Source organism: Microcaecilia unicolor, chromosome 8 (genome assembly GCF_901765095.1).
Source record: "Microcaecilia unicolor chromosome 8, aMicUni1.1, whole genome shotgun sequence".
NCBI classification, from domain to species: Eukaryota; Metazoa; Chordata; class Amphibia; order Gymnophiona; family Siphonopidae; genus Microcaecilia; species Microcaecilia unicolor.
In genome coordinates this window covers 54,269,348-54,288,414 of record NC_044038.1, presented here as the reverse complement: position 1 = coordinate 54,288,414, position 19,067 = coordinate 54,269,348, and the positions used below count along the sequence as shown (strand labels likewise).

The 19,067-nt window shown below is 40.3% G+C and overlaps 1 protein-coding gene across 3 annotated transcripts in view; it reads left to right on the top strand.

The window, feature by feature from the left end:
- The window catches only part of TELO2 (telomere maintenance 2), a 139,438-nt gene that overhangs the window by 83,587 nt on the left and 36,784 nt on the right, over positions 1-19,067 (top strand). For 2 of the 3 annotated variants that reach the window (XM_030212530.1, XM_030212529.1), the window contains exon 16: positions 18,813-18,851. The exons of the other annotated variant lie outside the window; for it this stretch is intronic. In XM_030212530.1, coding sequence (XP_030068390.1) covers positions 18,813-18,851 — 39 coding nt within the window. The remainder of the gene's footprint in view (positions 1-18,812; positions 18,852-19,067) is intronic. 3 annotated transcript variants of the gene reach the window in all.

The following is a 19,067-nucleotide window of genomic DNA, read 5'->3' as shown; positions in this document are numbered from 1 at the left end:
CCCTTTCGACCTGCCTCCTCACCATCGCATCGCCCAGCCAGTAATCAATTCTCGAATAGGATTTGTGGAGGGGGGCATAGTGGGTAAAATCTTTTTCAGTCCCATGCATGTCCCTCCATAAGTCAGTCAACCCCCATCTTGCCAGCCAGGACTGGAAGGCTACTCTATCTCCCTGTGCGTATTTTGCCACCCCCCCGAGTTATCTAGCTTCGGGTCAAGTGTCAAGTTCATGTCGCCCCCTATCACCAAATGTCCTTTAACATGCTTTTGTAAAATCCTCTCCAATTCCTGCATAAATATCCTCTGGTTCTCATTGGGTGCATATGCACACACCAGGGTGTAATATTCCTTATCAAGGGAGACCACCAGCAATATATATCTACCAGCTTTTTCCCTGACTGTTGTGTGCACCTGCCAGGGTAGGGACCGGGAGAGAGCTATCAAAACTCCCCTCTTTTTCTGAACCTCTGTGGCTGATGCACATCTTATATATGGGTACTGCTTATGATTCATTAAATATTCATGGACCTTTCTAAGGTGGGTTTCCTGGAGAAACATTACATCAGCTTGCTGGCGTCGCATTTCCCTAAATACCTGCTTCCGTTTTTGCGGAGTATTCAAGCCCCGCACATTTATAGTCACACATTTAAACATTGTATAGGCAGAAAACTTCTCCAGTTATAAGCATCATTTTAGCATACCTCAATAATAGCCACCCATCCCTCCTAACCTTTTCCCCTCCCCCACCCCTACCCTCTTCAGCTCCTTCCCTTCCTCCTCCCCCCAAACCATAGCACCTGTACCATACTCTGGATGGTGCAACACGGGGGGTTTGTGACTCATTAGTACCCCTTCACATTTTTAACTATTAATACCTTTAACTAAACTGTTATCCTACCCCCCATTTAAACCAAGATTCTATAGTTCCCTGCTGCACCTTATAACCAACATTAACTTTCAACCGGGCCAACTTGCCGCTGCCAAGTCCATGGCACCTGGTAGACTCGCCTCAAGGGCGTAACCTGTTAAACAAATGGGATCTTATCTCCCATTGCTGCCGTGCAAAGTCAAGTGAGGCGTCCCGCTGACTTCTGGCGCTGAAGGCGACTCTGACCCACTCTTTGCCATCTGGGGTGGGTCCTGGGATCCGCTGCCAGCGATGGGCGCTCCGCTGCAGAGGGTGTATCCATCTGGTAGTCTCCCTGCAGTATCCTCTGCGCCTCTGCCAGGGTTTTGACCATGTGCTGTTTCCCATCCTTGTAGAACGCCAACCCAAACGGATATCTCCATCGATAGCGAATATCCAGTTCTCGCAGCTTTGCCGTTACCGGCTTCAAATCAGCCCGTCTCTTCAGGGTGGCAGCCGCCAAGTCCTGGTATATTTCCACCCTATTGGTGTCCCACTTATAGTCTTTTATTTGTCTTGCCGCTGCCATAATACGCTCTTTCACTTTGAAGTCCTGGAAGCATGCTATAATATCCTTTGGTAAGTTCTTCCTATTAGCCCCCAGGGCCCGATGCGCTCTGTCCAAGTTTATTTTTTCTGGTGGGATCGGGTCCTCCGTGTTCGCTAAAAGAGCGCTGGCGATTTGCTGGACCACTTGCTCGCTATTTTGATACTTTGAAATCTCTGGTAAGCCGCGAATACGGATGTTATGGCGCCTACTCCTATTTTCCAGGTCCTCCAGTTTTTCAGAAAGAAGTTGCTGACCTATTCGCTCATCCGCGATCTGCCGCTCGAGGGAGCCCAGGGACTCCGAGTGGTCATCAATTCGGCCTTCCGCCTCTTCCACCCGGTGTCCGAGCTCAGCTATTTCCCCTCTCAAGTCAGCCCCCAGCGTCGCCAGCTCTGACCTCATTGCCTTTAGATCCGATCGGATTTCCTGGATCCAAGCGCATAGCTCCGGCAATCCGGCCCCCTCCAGCTCTCCCTGGGTCTGCGATGTGAACATGTCTCCTGAAGGTTGCAGTTCTGCATCTGTTCCCTCCGCCATTTCTTCGTTCTCTCGGGCCGCCATATTGGATTTCGTCGCGCCTTTCTTATAGGCGAATTTAGACAAGTTTAGCGGCGTTGAGCGTTTTTGCATGGACGTTTCTGGCCTCCTCCGCTCTTCGTTCTTGAGTGGCAACGTTTTCTTTGCCCTCCTCGCTTATTGTAAGTGCCGGGTAGCGCTATTTTCGCCTCGGGTACTCAGGAGCACAGAAGTTAGGCAGCCATGCTCTCCGATGACGTCACTTCCCCCCCAGCTCTAGGGTCTTTTTATTAGATTCTGTTGGGTGGGTAAGAAACTGAAGGTTTGTTGGCAATTTCTTTTAGGGAACTGGAGCCAGGCTGCTCGACTACAAGCTTTACAATCAGGCTTTCCTACTGCGTCATGTGGGGGATTGGCTTTTGGGGCAGTCGCAGTTTACACCAATGTTTTGCCCGTATGATTGTCTTACTCTGCTGCATTGTCCGACTGCTCAGCTTTCATCATATTTCAAGAGATCTCTTCTTTTGGGCACCTTTGGGAGGCATGGTGGGCTTTGGTTGGTTTTCTGAGGTGGGATCCTACAGTTATTTTTCTACTCGCCATTCTATCCACATTGGACTGGATAATCCTGTATATTGGGTCTGGGAGACCTATAGTCTTCTTCATTTAGAACAGGCTTTGACCCTAGAAGTGACACTGTTGCCTTTTGAGGACCTTCAGCAAAGAGTTGGGATTCAGTGGGGCAACTGCCTTGGTTATTGTCAATTGTGTCGTTATGTACTTTCTCTGCCTACCACAACGCTGAGCCAGGGGATGGATGCTACTTTGAGGGAGTTTTGAGGGAGTTCTTTTGGTCCATTTCTCAAAGGGGGGATGTCTTATCTCCAGACTACATAGAACTCTTTGTTCGCGATGGTTGGGGAAGGATTTGTCGGGTCTTCGAGATCGCTGGAAGGTGGAGTTGGGGCATGGTTTGGATTCATGGGACCCTCAGGCTACTATTGGGGCTCGCCAGCATTTGGTTACAGGAGCTTGGCTTCAGGAATGTTACTTTAGAGTGGTGTATCACACTTACTTCTCACATGTACAGCTGTTTCATGCACGTGGAGCGCAGTCGCCTCTCTATTTAAAATGTAGTGGAGCTGCTGGTACTTTGGGGCATTCTTTATGGGCCTGTCCCAAGATTCAACAATTTTGGTCAGCTGTTCAGTACATGGTCTCTAGTCTGGGTGGGGCTGCTCTTGTTTCGGAGGAGGAATTGCTTTTGAATGTACAAGGGGCTTATAGGGTTGGATCTAAGGGACAAAGCCTTCTGTTTTGTAAATTGAGCCTAGTTGCCCAAAAATGTATTCTTCAATATTGGACTTCAGTGGAGGCTCCTTTGGTGTGGCACTGGTGTAATCAGGTGCACCAGCTGGTTTCATGGGGTGCAAGGGTGCCACTAGGTTCTGTGATGAAGAAATTATTTCTCTTGGTGTGGACTGCCTGTCCACATACTTTGAGTTTCTTTGTAACTAAGGGAACGGTGCTTTTTTTTTTTCCTCAATCTGTTTTGGGAGGACTGTGCTGTAAATGGATATTGTGTTTGTGGGGGGGGGGGGGGTATTGAGAATCAGTGGGGTGGAGTGTTCTACAGTCCTTTTTTCACAGGGGCCTGCGGTTCTAAGAATAAAGGCTGCGGACCCCAGAGTTTTTTCTGGTTCTATGTTAGCGACTGAGGGGTGTGGTTGGGGTGTGTCTGCAAAACCTTTGATGACAGGTTCTGTTACCTCGAGGCTCCTTGTGCTGTTATTCTTTGCTTCTTAAAGTTGTTTTTTTTTTGCCTCGTGTTCACTGTTTTTCTATGCTCTGTCATTACTAAAAATTGTTAAACCTAAAACTATGAATGGTATGTGAGTGGGGGGGGGGGGGGGGGCTGGAAATAAAATCTATGGATAGTGGGGGGGGGGGGGGCTGGAAAAACCTATGGATGGTGTGGATACAGGGGAGGGGCTGGAAAAAAGATGGATGCTATGTGTGGGTGCAGGGAGGGCCTGGGAAATACCTATGGATGGTGTGGGTACAGGGAGGGCCTGGAAAAAAGATGATGCTTTGGGTGCAGGGAGAGGGGCTGGAAAAAAGGTGGATGCTATGGATGTGGGGAGGGGGATGGAAAAATATGGATGGTATCTATGTGCAGGGGGGGGGCTGTAATACTCTGTAAATTATGACAAACTTGCAGAATTTGCAAATTTTGCATAGAATTTTGATTTTCTTTTTTTTTTTTTGGTGCAGAATTCTGGTAGGAATAACACACACAACAGAAGATTTTCCTTCAGTCGAATTATTACATGACAAAAACTTCATTTGAGTCTTAGTAAGATTTAATCTAAGACGATTAGCTTTCATTCAACACTGCACCATCCGCAAACATATAACAAGGAAATGCAAAACATCATCAACAAAACCACTTACAGGAAAATAGAACTGGATATTATCTGCATACAGACAAGACTGCAGGCCATGACAAGACTTGACAACTAGATGTCATGTACAAATTAAATACAGCAGCAGATAGAGCTGACACTCTGGGGTACACCAGACTTCCAGTTAGGTTGCTCCCTACTAAGGTTAACACAAAAACAATTAGACAAAAAAGACTTAAACCAATTCCAGTTAATTCTGCAAAGAGAAGCAAATAAAGACCTTACTTCTCAGGCTACTTGAGGCCTTAATATAAAGGAGATGTTTAGCTTAAAAAACATGCAAACTGAATTGCTGAGTGAAAGGGGTTCTCCTGAATTGAAGGAGACAAGACAGAGAGATCAAAACATCTTTTACATCAGATTGCCTGGCTTCTAATAGGGAGATGTGCCGATGCAGTGATATACAACAGGTTTGGGATGCTGGTAAGTGTCAAATGACTTTATTTGATTGAAAGCAGAGGAAATATCAAGAGGCACAAGAAGAATTAATTTTTCTGCATCCGAGGACTGACTCCATACCATGTCTCAAATGAATCCTCGACAGACTATAAGTAAAACTAGTTAATCTTTATTCACATGTTTATTCACGCCTTCCAAAACAAAATGTCGCAGATTACTGTATCATTTTGTCTGTAGTTAATTTTATTTTTTTCAGTACTCTGAGGTGCATACCATCCAGTTCAGCTGATTTGCTCTTTAGTTTGTCAATTTGCCATATTACGTCTTCCAGGTCACTCGTCACTGCTAAATTCCATTTCCAGCCCAGATATCTCCCTTAGATCTTCCTCAGCAAAGAATGAATAAAAAAAAATTAATTTAGTGTTGGCTATAGCCTTGTCCTCCCTGAGTATTTATTTATTTATTTATGTATTGCATTTGTATCCCACATTTTCCCACCTATTTGCAGGTTCAGTGTGGCTTACAATACATTGTAAATGATGGAAATACAATTTGTTACAACTCGGTTATGGATTACATTGTGAGGAGTTATGCGAAGACAAAGTCAGAGTATTGTTGAGGGAAAAGAACAATGGAACAATGGAAAGAGACAACTGGAAACTGCTAGGGCAACAAAACAATAGTAGGAGATCATTCGGTATAACATTTTTCTGTAAGTAAAGCTATAGATGTGGTAATATTAAAGGGGGATGAAAATTCCAAGAGAGTGTATTGATGCATTACTGACAGTGTGTGTGGACTTCATGTGTTTTGATCCTTTCAATAAATTTTATCAAAGAGATGAGTCTTCAATAATTTGCGGAAGTTGGTTAGTTTGTAGATCGTTTTCAGGTTGCGTGGTAGTGTATTCCAGAATTGCGTGCTCATATAAGAGAAGGTTGATGCGTGCAGCGCTTTGTATTTTATGCCTTTGCAATTAGGGAAGTGGAGGTTGAGGAAAGTTCGCGTATCCCTTGATCATTTGATGGTCTAGCAGGCTTCTTGCTTAATAATATAAAACCTTTTTCAGGTACTTCTGAATTTTTTTGCCTCTACAGAAAGCTTATTTTCAAATTCTCTTTTTTGCCTGCCTGATGAGTGCTTTGCATCTAACTTGACAGTGCTTTTGCTTTCTTCTGTGTTCATTTGGATTTTAATATTTTGAAAGATATTTTTATCTATAGTGCATTGGTGTATTTTGACTGCTTGCTTTGGGGGTCCAAAAGATAATGAAGTATTGGCACTGGGGGTATGAGGACCAATTTAGCATTTATATCCACAGTACAGTAATACCTCGGTTTTCGTCGATAATCTGTCCAAAAACAATTGGCGAAATCCGAAACCGATGAAAACCGAGGCAATTATTTCCATATGAATCAATGTAAATCCAATTAATAAATGTTTTTTCCAGAACTCTCTTAAGGACAATTCTGTATCTGATGTCATCTCAAAGCACCTTTGAAACATTGCTTTTGTGTACAGTTTCTTGACATTCTGGTCCATGGGCTGGATGAGTGGTGTGGTATTAGGGGGCAAGAACTTCACTGTGATAAAACTGAACTCCTCCAACAATGTGTCTTCCAAACCTGGAGTATGTGCAGGAGCATTGTCCGTTACCAGGAGGCACTTGAGGGGCAACTGATTATCCTGGATGTATTTTTTCACACTCGGGCCAAACACTTCATTCATCCACTCAATGAAAATTGGCCTCGTGACCCATGCTTTCTTGTTTGCCCTCCACATCACACACAGTTTACTTTTAATCACATTGTTTCTGCTAAACACTCTAGGAGTTTGTGAATGGTACACCAGTAAGGGCTTCACTTTACAATCACCACTAGCAGGAGAACGCGTGGGTCACCCTTTGTTTTTGCAAAATTAGCAGCGAGGTCATGTGGGCATGCCGACGAAATCTGAGACAACGTTTTCGCGAAAATAATCGACGAAAACCGAAACCGACGATAACCGAAGTCAACGAAAACCAAGGTATTACTGTAATTTTTTTTTTTTTTTGGGGGGGAGGGATGCACAGCCATCCATGCTTACTCCAAGCTGTGCCTGTGGTGCAATAGCCTCTTTCACTGCTCCTTTTAACCATACTGGTGGTCTTGTCCGTCCTTCCATTTTTAATTTATTTATTTTTTAGTTAATGGAATACATCTCTTTTTTGCGGTTCCAAGATGGTATTGTCTATGCTTGATAGAAGCTCTTAACCTTTGCAAGTGTTCCCTTCAGGTTTTTTTTCTAATCTTTTTCCTCATTTTATGATTGTCTTCCTTTTAAAAGTAAAATTCTAGTGTCCTTCCTCTAGTTAGGCCTACTTCATTTGCCTTTTCTATCATCTCAATATATATGTATACAATCACATATACATTAATCATAGTCACCTTTTCAACTTTTAGAAATTTTCTAGTAATGTACAAATTCTCCAGCATTAAGCAAACATTATAAAAAGTTTGTCGCTGCTTGACTTTAGTTCATGGTAAGAACTATTAAGGCAACCAAGAGCAATTAACCTAGCATACATAAATTTTCTAAACAACCTAATAAAATCTTTTTGGATCTTAAACCAACTTATGTGGGGGAGAGTCATTGAGCCTGCCATGAGTGGGAAAGCGCGGGGTACAAATGTAACAAAAATAAAAAATAAAATAAAAATATTCTCCTACTATTTTACAATCGATTGACATTCCTACATATGAGAGAAACTTCAACACTGGATTACTAATAATCTCAGCTGATTGGAGCTGATGTCCTATACCTGAAAAGCTTTGTACAAGGACCATCCTCTGTAACTGAAGTAAGAGTAACTTGGGGCAAGAGGTAATTGTAATAGTACTTATATTCCGCCAAATCCAATATACAGGTTCAAAGCAGATAACATAAGATCCAAATACAATCTTACAGAATCACAGAATAAAAAATATAAAAGAAACAGCCTAAAAGTTTTTCAAACAGATGTGCTTTTAAACGCTTACGGATTAGCAAATATGAAGAAATTCTCCTATGTTTCATAGGTAGAGAGCACCATGTTGAAACTGCTTGATAAGGAAAAGAGAATGACACCATTTTTTTAATGTATAACTTTCACAAAAGAAGGATAATAAATAAGGCAAGACTGTATAGCTTGGGATGAAGATGGGGAAAAGAAAATAAATATGCCAGGAATGCACCTCTAAACATCTTATGAACCGAACATACTAATTTAAAAAGAACATGAGCCTTAATAGGCAGCCAGTGGAATTCTCTCAACGTAGATGTTACATTATCTGACCTCTTTTGTTCCATAATCATCCTAGCTGAAGTGTTCTGTATCACCAGTAATCTATATTCCAAATTACCCAAAAGAAGACAATTTAAACCATTGCAATAGTCTAGTTTCAACAGAATCAATGCCTGAACTAAAATTAAAAGTGTTTTCTTTCAAAAAAGGAGCAAATTTTTCTGGCAGTGTAGATTTAATAACTGTATCTATGTGACACTTTAAGGATAAGTAAGTGTCCAAATAAGCACCAAGTATTTTAGAGATGTTTTCCTTCGTTAAGTCCATCAGAGAGAAACAGTTCTGAAGGTATATTTTGCCTTATGCGATCTAACCAGAGCAGCTTAGCTAAGTGCCTCCAATTTTCCTATGCAAGACTAAATCTCGCCTAAAGGCTGCTGTAATATATCTGGTACTGGTATCAGTAAAAACATATCATCTGTATATGGGACAAATTTGATGCCAGCAAAAGGAAAATATATACATATTGAATGGGATAAATGATAATGGAGAGCCCTGAGGCACTCCACAAGGTGGAGTCCAACTAACTGAAATTTGATCTACCATTTTTACCCTATAATATCTAGAAGTCAAAAATTCTTTCATCCAGAACATTACCTGCAATCCCTAATGAATTTAATTGGATCAGAAGGATGTCATAATCTACAGTGTCAATTGCTGCAGTAAAATCAAACTGCAAAAGGATAGTGGGTTTCTCTTATGCAAATAACATCTTTAGCTCAGAAACAATGGCTAATAATACTGATTCTATTGAGTGATGTGGTCTAAGTCCAAACTGTAAAGGATGTAAACAATCAAACCACCAAAAAGTCTGAAAATTCAGCTACATAAGCTTCAGCAAGTTTAGCAACTAATGGTATGCTTGTTACTGGTCTGTAGCTCGCTGGAAGACTTGCATCTTGTGATGCCCCTTTAATAAGTGGTGTTAAAATAATACCTCCGAACGAAGATCGAAAATAATAATAATAAATCTTTTATTTATAATCTGCTATATCTTTAAAAGTCTAAGCGGGGAACAAATCACATACAAAATATTAAAAAAAAACCCAAAGCAATAAAAATGATTTCTTTCCACAACAAACTATACAAAAAAACTCTACAATTCAAACATACAGCAGATTAAAATGTACATGGTATTAAAATAATTTATACATCAGAGGAACCAAAAGCCTGAAGAAATAAGTTTTCAATGCTTTTTTAAACTGGTTCATATTTTGTATTGAACAAAGTTCAATGGGCAAAGCATTCCATAATTTCAGACCTTTGATGTAGAAAATAGATGATCTGCATTCTTCTAAATAAACCTGATGAAATGAAGGCACATCAAGTAGCTGTTTCTGAGATGATCTCAGAGAGCGAGTAGGTTGATAACATCTTAGAGTGGCACTAAGAGTTGGTGAAATATTACCATTCAATATTTTGAAAACTAGCAATAATTTTCAATTCAAAATTTTACAGGGAGCCAATGTAGTGATTTCAAAATTGGAGTAACATGATCATAACGAGAGCCTCCTTTAATCACTCCGGGCTATAGCGTTCTGAACTACTTGTAGCGCCTTCAGCATGTTTACCGGTAATCCCCATTAGCAAACTACAGACTGAACAATTTTACAAAAGTTTTTGACAGAAGCCAGTGGATCTAATACGCTGTACAATTCTTGATTTATAATATACCTTTGCTATTATGTTTCCAACCTGGTTTTTCATAGATAATGTAGTGTCAAGTTACACCCCCAAATTTCTAATCTGATGGACAATAGGGATATTAGCAGAGTCAATGTTAAAAATCTTAGAACAATTTACCCCTTTTGTACCAGAGAGGAAAAGAATCTTTGAAATGCTCAGTTTCAAATGATTTCCCTCCAGCCATTGCAATATTTTTGAAAGGTAAAATCTCAGTTTAATAAAAGTATCTTCAAAAGAGTTCTTGGCAGGCAGTACAAACTATACAGTGGTGGAAATAAGTATTTGATCCCTTGCTGATTTTGTAAGTTTGCCCACTGACAAAGACATGAGCAGCCCATAATTGAAGGGTAGGTTATTGGTAACAGTGAGAGATAGCACATCACAAATTAAATCCGGAAAATCACATTGTGGAAAGTATATGAATTTATTTGCATTCTGCAGAGGGAAATAAGTATTTGATCCCCCACCAACCAGTAAGAGATCTGGCCCCTACAGACCAGGTAGATGCTCCAAATCAACTCGTTACCTGCATGACAGACAGCTGTCGGCAATGGTCACCTGTATGAAAGACACCTGTCCACAGACTCAGTGAATCAGTCAGACTCTAACCTCTACAAAATGGCCAAGAGCAAGGAGCTGTCTAAGGATGTCAGGGACAAGATCATACACCTGCACAAGGCTGGAATGGGCTACAAAACCATCAGTAAGACGCTGGGCGAGAAGGAGACAACTGTTGGTGCCATAGTAAGAAAATGAAAGAAGTACAAAATGACTGTCAATCGACAAAGATCTGGGGCTCCACGCAAAATCTCACCTCGTGGGGTATCCTTGATCATGAGGAAGGTTAGAAATCAGCCTACAACTACAAGGGGGGAACTTGTCAATGATCTCAAGGCAGCTGGGACCACTGTCACCACGAAAACCATTGGTAACACATTACGACATAACGGATTGCAATCCTGCAGTGCCCGCAAGGTCCCCCTGCTCCGGAAGGCACATGTGACGGCCCATCTGAAGTTTGCCAGTGAACACCTGGATGATGCCGAGAGTGATTGGGAGAAGGTGCTGTGGTCAGATGAGACAAAAATTGAGCTCTTTGGCATGAACTCAACTCGCCGTGTTTGGAGGAAGAGAAATGCTGCCTATGACCCAAAGAACACCGTCCCCTGTCAAGCATGGGTGGAAATGTTATGTTTTGGGGGTGTTTCTCTGCTAAGGGCACAGGACTACTTCACCGCATCAATGGGAGAATGGATGGGGCCATGTACCGTACAATTCTGAGTGACAACCTCCTTCCCTCCGCCAGGGCCTTAAAAATGGGTCGTGGCTGGGTCTTCCAGCACGACAATGACCCAAAACATACAGCCAAGGCAACAAAGGAGTGGCTCAGGAAGAAGCACATTAGGGTCATGGAGTGGCCTAGCCAGTCACCAGACCTTAATCCCATTGAAAACTTATGGAGGGAGCTGAAGATGCGAGTTGCCAAGCGACAGCCCAGAACTCTTAATGATTTAGAGATGATCTGCAAAGAGGAGTGGACCAAAATTCCTCCTGACATGTGTGCAAACCTCATCATCAACTACAGAAGACGTCTGACCGCTGTGCTTGCCAACAAGGGTTTTGCCACCAAGTATTAGGTCTTGTTTGCCAGAGGGATTAAATACTTATTTCCCTCTGCAGAATGCAAATAAATTCATATACTTTCCACAATGTGATTTTCCGGATTTAATTTGTGATGTGCTATCTCTCACTGTTACCAATAACCTACCCTTCAATTATGGGCTGCTCATGTCTTTGTCAGTGGGCAAACTTACAAAATCAGCAAGGGATCAAATACTTATTTCCCCCACTGTATGTCATCAGCATACAACTTGTATTGCACCCTCAAACATCTCAACAATGTAGATAAAGGTAAAATAAAAAGATTAAATAACACCACTGAAAGACAGGAGCCTTGTGGAACACCTGTCAGACAGAGACTCCGTTTTTTCTGTTCCTTCAAACACACAGAACTTCCTGTCTTTCAAAAAAGATTTAAACCAGCTTAATACAAAGCCGGATAATCCAATCGATTGTAATCGATTCAACAAAATAGAATGATCAATGGTATCAAAAGCTGCAGAAATATCCAGGGTAACTAAGAAAAATTAGTACCCTTATCAAAACCTGGCCTGACACTGTCTAACAATGATATTAATCATGGTCCTTTCGGAACTCAAATTGATGTTGATCTAAATTTCATGCTGCTGTAAAAATTCATCAAGTTGTTGAAACATAGCACGTTCAATCAATTTTGCAGAAAAAGGTAATGAAGAAATTGGACGATAATTGTCAATGTGTGTCTGATTGAGTTTTGAATTTTTAAGCAAAGGCTTCACAGCTGCCAATTTCAAAACCAATTGCATAATGCCCTCCTGTAAAGATGCATTAACCATTTGAGTATACAAAGGTACAAACGGGGCTTTTAATGTTTTCACAACAGATGGATGAAGATAATCTAATTTGCAAACGGAATTATTGACAGTCATCATTATTTTTTCTAATTGTGATTTTGATATTATAGCAAATTTAGACCACAGTTTATCATCACTTCCTTTGATTATAGATTTCAACGGGAAGGGGATTATTTTCAAACTGAGAAACAATCTTGTCGACTTTCTGATGAAAACCAATAGCAAATTCCTGTGGAGAGAGGATCAAATGCTGACTAGGAACTAATGCTAATGACCTTACCATTGGAAACAATTCTTTTGGTGATGAAGGGGCTTCAGCTATTCTTTTATTATAATAAGATTTTTGAACATCTGTTCTAAGAGTAGAATAAGAGTGCAGCTGAAGATTATACTCTTCTAAAGTGGGGCGACAAGGACATTTCCTCCATGCTCTCTCTGCTCATCTAAGCTGACGCTTTTTCATTCTCAGCTGATCATTATACTACAGTACATGATTTGTTCGCAATACTTCACGCGATTCAAAAGGGACAATTTCATCTAACGTTTCTTTAACACTATTATTCCAATTTTCAAACAGACTACTTGCATCCTTAATAGAACTATTTTTTGCTAGTTTAGTTTCTAACATTTTTCTTAAATCTACTAGCTCATAGCGCCCTCTCCTCATTAATTTGCCCTTCTGTTCCCTTAGAGGAGAAGATGCTATAGAAAGTTTAAATTGAATTAAAACATGATCAGACCAAGGGTCTATTTCATGTTTCTAAAAAATACAAGTGCCAGATGGATAAGAGTGATCTAAAAAAACAAGATCAAGCAGATGTCCACCAGAATGTGTTTTGCCCTCAACATATTGAGACTAGCCTAATGATTCTAAACAATCAGAAAAAAAAATGCCCTTCCTGAAAGACTATTTTGAATTAACATGAGCTAGTTGACTATTTGAAATGGTGGGTCTTCCATTAGATATGCAGGACAACTATCTAACAGACAAGAAGATTTAGACATCCTTTTTAACAGAGACTTAACCTTATAAATAGTAATAGCCAATATCTATCCACTGGACACACCTCAAAAAGATGCCCCTCTGTAGAATCAATTACGTCTAACTTAGGTGGAATAGTGTGATGGGGTGTACGTCCTGTCACTGGGAAATAGATCCCCCAGGCAAGGGAGAGTGTCTCCAGCCAAACATAGGAAAACCACCTGGGTGTAGTCCATTCCCATTCATGGTTGTAGTCCAGGGTACAGACTACGTGGGAGTAACCCAGTCCTGAAAGGTGGGGGAGTGGATTAATAGCATGAGAAGAATCTGTGGAAGAAATAACATTGACTGGAATAGTGATCTGCATGCGTATTTGCATACTTGGACTAACCAAGAGTTTGGACTGATTTAAAAGCCCAGGAGAAGGGGGAGTTGGACCTATTGGCTCTCAGGGCTAAACAGAAGCCCTAGACTTACCTGGGGTGACCTGAACGAGTGGTGATTGATGTAGAACCATTTCACCCTGAGTGAGAAAAGGACCTGTTAAGAGGACCTAGCAGCCCAAGCGACCCAGGAAAATAGTCTGACCTCGATACCTTATAAATGCCCCCATTGTTCCACGTAAGCTACATTGAACCTATCTATAGGCAGGAAAATGCAGGATACAAATGCAATAAATAAATAAGTGTTGGACTGTGGATTTGGCTTGTATTTTGACAAGCAGTATTCAGATTTCAGCTTACACTTCGGTAAGCGGTGGATGGTGGTTTTGGCTGCATTTCGGCAAACAGTACCTTGTGGCTTCGGTTTGCTCTTCAGCAAATGGCATTTGGCAGGAAACCCTCTGCAAACGCTGGGTGACAAATAGACAACCTAATTTTTTCAATCTTATCAGAAAAGTACTGAGGTAAGTCATCAGCTGAGGAATGTAAACTCTATATGCTATTATGTTCTGAAGAAACAGTTGTTAATTTTCTTTGATCTGAATTACCATCTATTTGTGAAGAATAGAATTTCTGTTTAGCTGATTGATTAGCTATCTTGAATTTTGTAAATGCAGACTTCCATTGCAGTTTAGCATCGCTAGCATGAGATTTCCTTTAAATGTGTTCCAATTTACGACAAGATTTCTTCAACTCTGCTAATTCTGTACTGCACTATGGTGCCCAATGAGTAATTGGCCTTACTTTATAAATCAAAGTAGACAATTTATCAATTGTTGAGGAGAGAATACTATGCCATGTATCTAGACAATTAAGGAGTGGCCTAGTGGTTAGGGTGGTGGACTTTGGTCCTGGGGAACTGAGGAACTGAGTTCGATTCCCGGCACAGGCAGCTCCTTGTGACTCTGGGCAAGTCACTTAACCCTCCATTGCCTGCCGCATTGAGCCTGCCATGAGTGGGAAAGCGCGGGGTACAAATGTAATTAAAAAAAAAAAAAACCTGGTTAAAAACTGGCCTTCCAAACACAGAATGATCAGTCCTCTATCTGACTTTTGTAGTAACAGTAGCTGGTGAGGAAAGAGACATGGAAAAAAAAGAGAATACATTCTGCTAAATAATGATCAGTCCATGGGACTTTTTTTCATATTAAATATGTAACTTCTAACTATACTAAGGGACCTTTATAGGTGCCTAGACTGTCCAGTGAATGTCCCTTTTCATGTGCAGATTGAGGAGCAGGCAATAGAAAAGAGTGAGAATACATTATTGATTGAAAATCAATAACCTTCTTATTGCAACTATCCTCTAAATGAAGATTTATGTTTTCTAACAACACTGAAGAATCTGAATACGTAATGTATTGTGAGAGAAAAAAAATCAATAAATGGCTGCCTCACTTCTTTCCAAGGACATGGGGATCTATAGACTAAATAAAAACCTACCGACCCAGAGGAAGATGAATCTAAAAGTTTAGAATAAAGCATTTCCAAGCCATTAATACACAATGAGTCAATAATAGAGACATAAAAAAAAAAACTTTTACAAGTTAAAGCCAAACCTTCATCTTTCTTTCCCATCCTAGGGACGCTTAAAATCTTGCATCCTGGAAGGCAAAGTTAATTTAAAGCAAGTGAAACCCTATCAGTAAGCCATGTTTCAGTGATAAAAGCAAAACCTATCTGTGAGTCCTCAAGTAAATCTCTTTTGTTACATACTGATCGACATTAAAATAAATACACAGAACTGGGTGAGAACTTTTTTGTAGCAATTGTTCTAGGAGGATAATGAAAAACTCTAAAAATTTACATTAGAATCTATAAAATTCCTATTATATGGTCAGTGACAAATAATGGTTTCAATAGGTCTTGAAAAAAGAGAATTACATTGTATCAAATCACAAAAAACAGAATTTTGATTCAAATTAACTTCAAAAAGCCTTTAAAAACTATCCTTATCATATATCCATAGGCGGTCGGTGGCCCAACTGTTTGGGGAGGCTAAAGGGGGCGGGGTTAGGGGTTAAATAAAAATAAAAGTCACAATTAATACCTTTTATTAAATTTAGATATTAGATATGTATCATATGTCAAAGAATAAAGTGGTTGCTCAAAGCATATTCTAAGCACAATTGCTCAACTGCAAAACACTATGCACAACTTTGTGCAAAAACACACTCAGAACCTTACTGTACCATAAATATTACACTGGGCAGAACCTAATACACCAATATACCACCCATACGGAAAATGCAGACCGTCAACAATATGAAACAAGGGATCATAATACCACAATTCTCATGTAGAGCCACAAAACACCCTAATTCATGTTTAATGTGGGATAAAATGCCATAAATAAGTAAATAAATAAATAAATATAAAATTTTAATGTTGAGCACCTGATTCTCAAAGTGGACATATTCCAAACACTATAATGAAAATAAAATGATCTTTTCTACCTTTGTTGCCTGGTTGTCCGATTCTGCTGCTATCTGTTCTCAGTGCAGGTCAGGAAGTCATCCTCCTTAAATATCTCCCTGGCAACCCAGGACACCTCCAGCCAACTCCCCCCCCCTCCCCCTGCTCTCCCAGCAGTAAGGTAAACAAACCATAAACCAATTTCTACAATTGGTTACACAAGGCTAGAGGGCTTTCACTGCAGCTCTTGCTGTGAGGATGCTCAGAGCACAGCAGGGGAGGCTTAGCCTGTCCAAGCCTCTTATACCGGGTGCCTATGCATATATCCCCGCCCAGCCTATAAAATAAATTAACAAATGATTCTAGCTTGTACTAAACACTCTCAGTATCTACAAAATTTGAAGGCTCCACAGTGGTTAATCCCAATATCAAGGACAGGAAGTTTAGCTTTCCTAGTATCAACCCTAAAATATTCATTTATAGCAGTTAAAAACCTAATCCCTTAAAAAAGAAAAATCTGCACAATCTAAACATACATATCTCTAACTTTTGTTGCCCTCAAAGTTGTGCATGTTGCAGGAATTACCACTATTGTTAGCAGAATCTGTGGAACTTCAGGAGTTAAACACCACACACCAGAATGAGAGAAAAGTCTTCTTTATTTGCCAGCAAACAAAGTAGGACATCAGCTCTAGCTCTCTCTGTGTCCTGTCCTTCTGAGCTCTCTGGATCCTGCGTCTCCTGTCTTCTCCTGTCTGTTGTCTCTCTCGTCTCAGCTCCTTCTCTAATGTAAGCTGCTTCTGCTCTCATTTATATTGTTCCTAAACCCCTCTAGCCCCCCTTTCTCACCAGATGGTAGATTGATTACCCTGTCTTGAACTAATTATCTTTACACATTTACTCAAAAATATCAGTTACATAGGTTTGAGATATTTCCTAAACTGACCTATGACCTGGGGCCTCTCAAACTAGACAATGTGGCACCTATATCCTGCATTTTATTATTATTATTAAATTCTCAGATTCCCAGTTATAGCTTAAAATACTAACCGGACTCTGGCATTCATTAAGGGGCCAATCTTACTTAATGGCACACAGACATGGTTTGTTATTACTTTCAGAAGGCCAGTCCTACACTTAGCTATAATCAATCAAGGAGAAGACTTAACTTTCCCTGACCTCTTTCACCTATTAGCTTCATACACAGAACTAGCTAGGACTGTGGATAATTCAAACCAGATGATGACCTCTTAAACTGCAGACAAATCTCACTTGAAAAGTCAGACAAAGATGTAACACTGAATTGAAAAGATATTTACATAGAAATAGAACTTATTAATTAAACAGAATAAAACATATTTTAAAATAAGCAGAAATCAGAATTCCTTATAAGACAAAATCTAAATTATCAAGAATATCTAAATCTACTCTATCTCCTTCTAAACAACATTCAGCCTAATCTTTTAAAACTGCAGTATGCCTCTGAACTAGCATTAACAATCCATCACTCAAAAAGGGACAAAGAAAGTTTCATTTCTCACTGACCTTTCTAACCTCTAGTCTAGCAAAAGCTAGACATTTGAGTAATTAAAACCAGATGGCATTCTACCACTTTACAGGACTGAACCAAACAAACAGAATTAACAAATTAATATGATTTCTCTGTCCAAGCTGCCTCATGCACAAAGGGACACAAAGGAGCGGAGTGTGCCCCTTCGGCCTGACACCTGAGGTGTAACGTCTCGGAAGTCAGCATCCTTATTACCCAGTGGTGGGTGATGTCATCAGTATGCACCTGCCAGGATTGGGCATTGGCTCCTCCTATTGCTGGGTGGGGGAGAGCAAGGATATTTTCCTGGACAAAACATAGAGGTAACACATGACTGTATCTTCCCAGATCTCTGTTATTGTGTCACACATATATGAACATTAGCCAAGACTGACTGACTTGTCATTCATATGCCACTTCACTAGGAGATATCTTATGCTTACTTATTTTCTGGCAAAACACATGACTAGAACAGACGGTAGTGATAGTCTGAAAAAGTCTGAGAGGCCAGAGTAATAAAAACATGAGTAAAAAATGTATTCTAAAATTTAGCATGTATTTTTTAAAGTCATGATTCAGTGCATTTGCATATTATTTGCTTTCTATAATTTAAATAGAATGTACAAACATGAGAAAAGATGCACTAAGCTTCATGAACTTTTTTATATTGGAAGCTGAGGTAAAAACAGTAGTAAATTCCCTAACCCTTCAATGGTTAGAGGTAGTAGTTTAAGTCTGACTCACACCTTTAACCTATAAATTAAAGAAATTAGAGGCTCCTTGGCCCAGCCTAGAATCAGAACTAAAAAATTCCACCCTGGGACATCACCTACCCACTGAAACCCTCAATTACTTACCTACCCCATACCCATTCACTAACCACCTATCTCCACCCCATTCACTGTGCCAGTTAGTGAGTAGGTGAAGTACCAGTTAGATGGGTGCTTAGTGGTAGTTGGGTGAGAATGATTAATATTTAACCATTTTTCTATACTGCATATCATAACAATTCTTAGTGGTACACATTAAAGCATACATAATTCAAAAAAATGTCTATCAAGCATAGTTATGTGGTGGAAAGTAGTGAGTGGATGTAGGTGTGAGTGCTTCATCTGTTTTCTTTAGGCTTGGGCATTTAACTTCTGGGTCACAGGTGAAGTAAAGGTAAGTCCCCCAAATCTGGAGTTCCTTTGTGCAGTGCTACACTTAGGACCCAAGAGACCTGAATCCAGGATCCCTGCACCCAGGAATGCTAGTTCAAGAATCATGGTAGCACAGCAATATAGACTTGGCATTAACAACATAGGCTAATGTTAACATAGACTTAACATTAGCCTCAGAAATGTGACTTAATTTTACTCCACCTCTGAGTTAAATTTT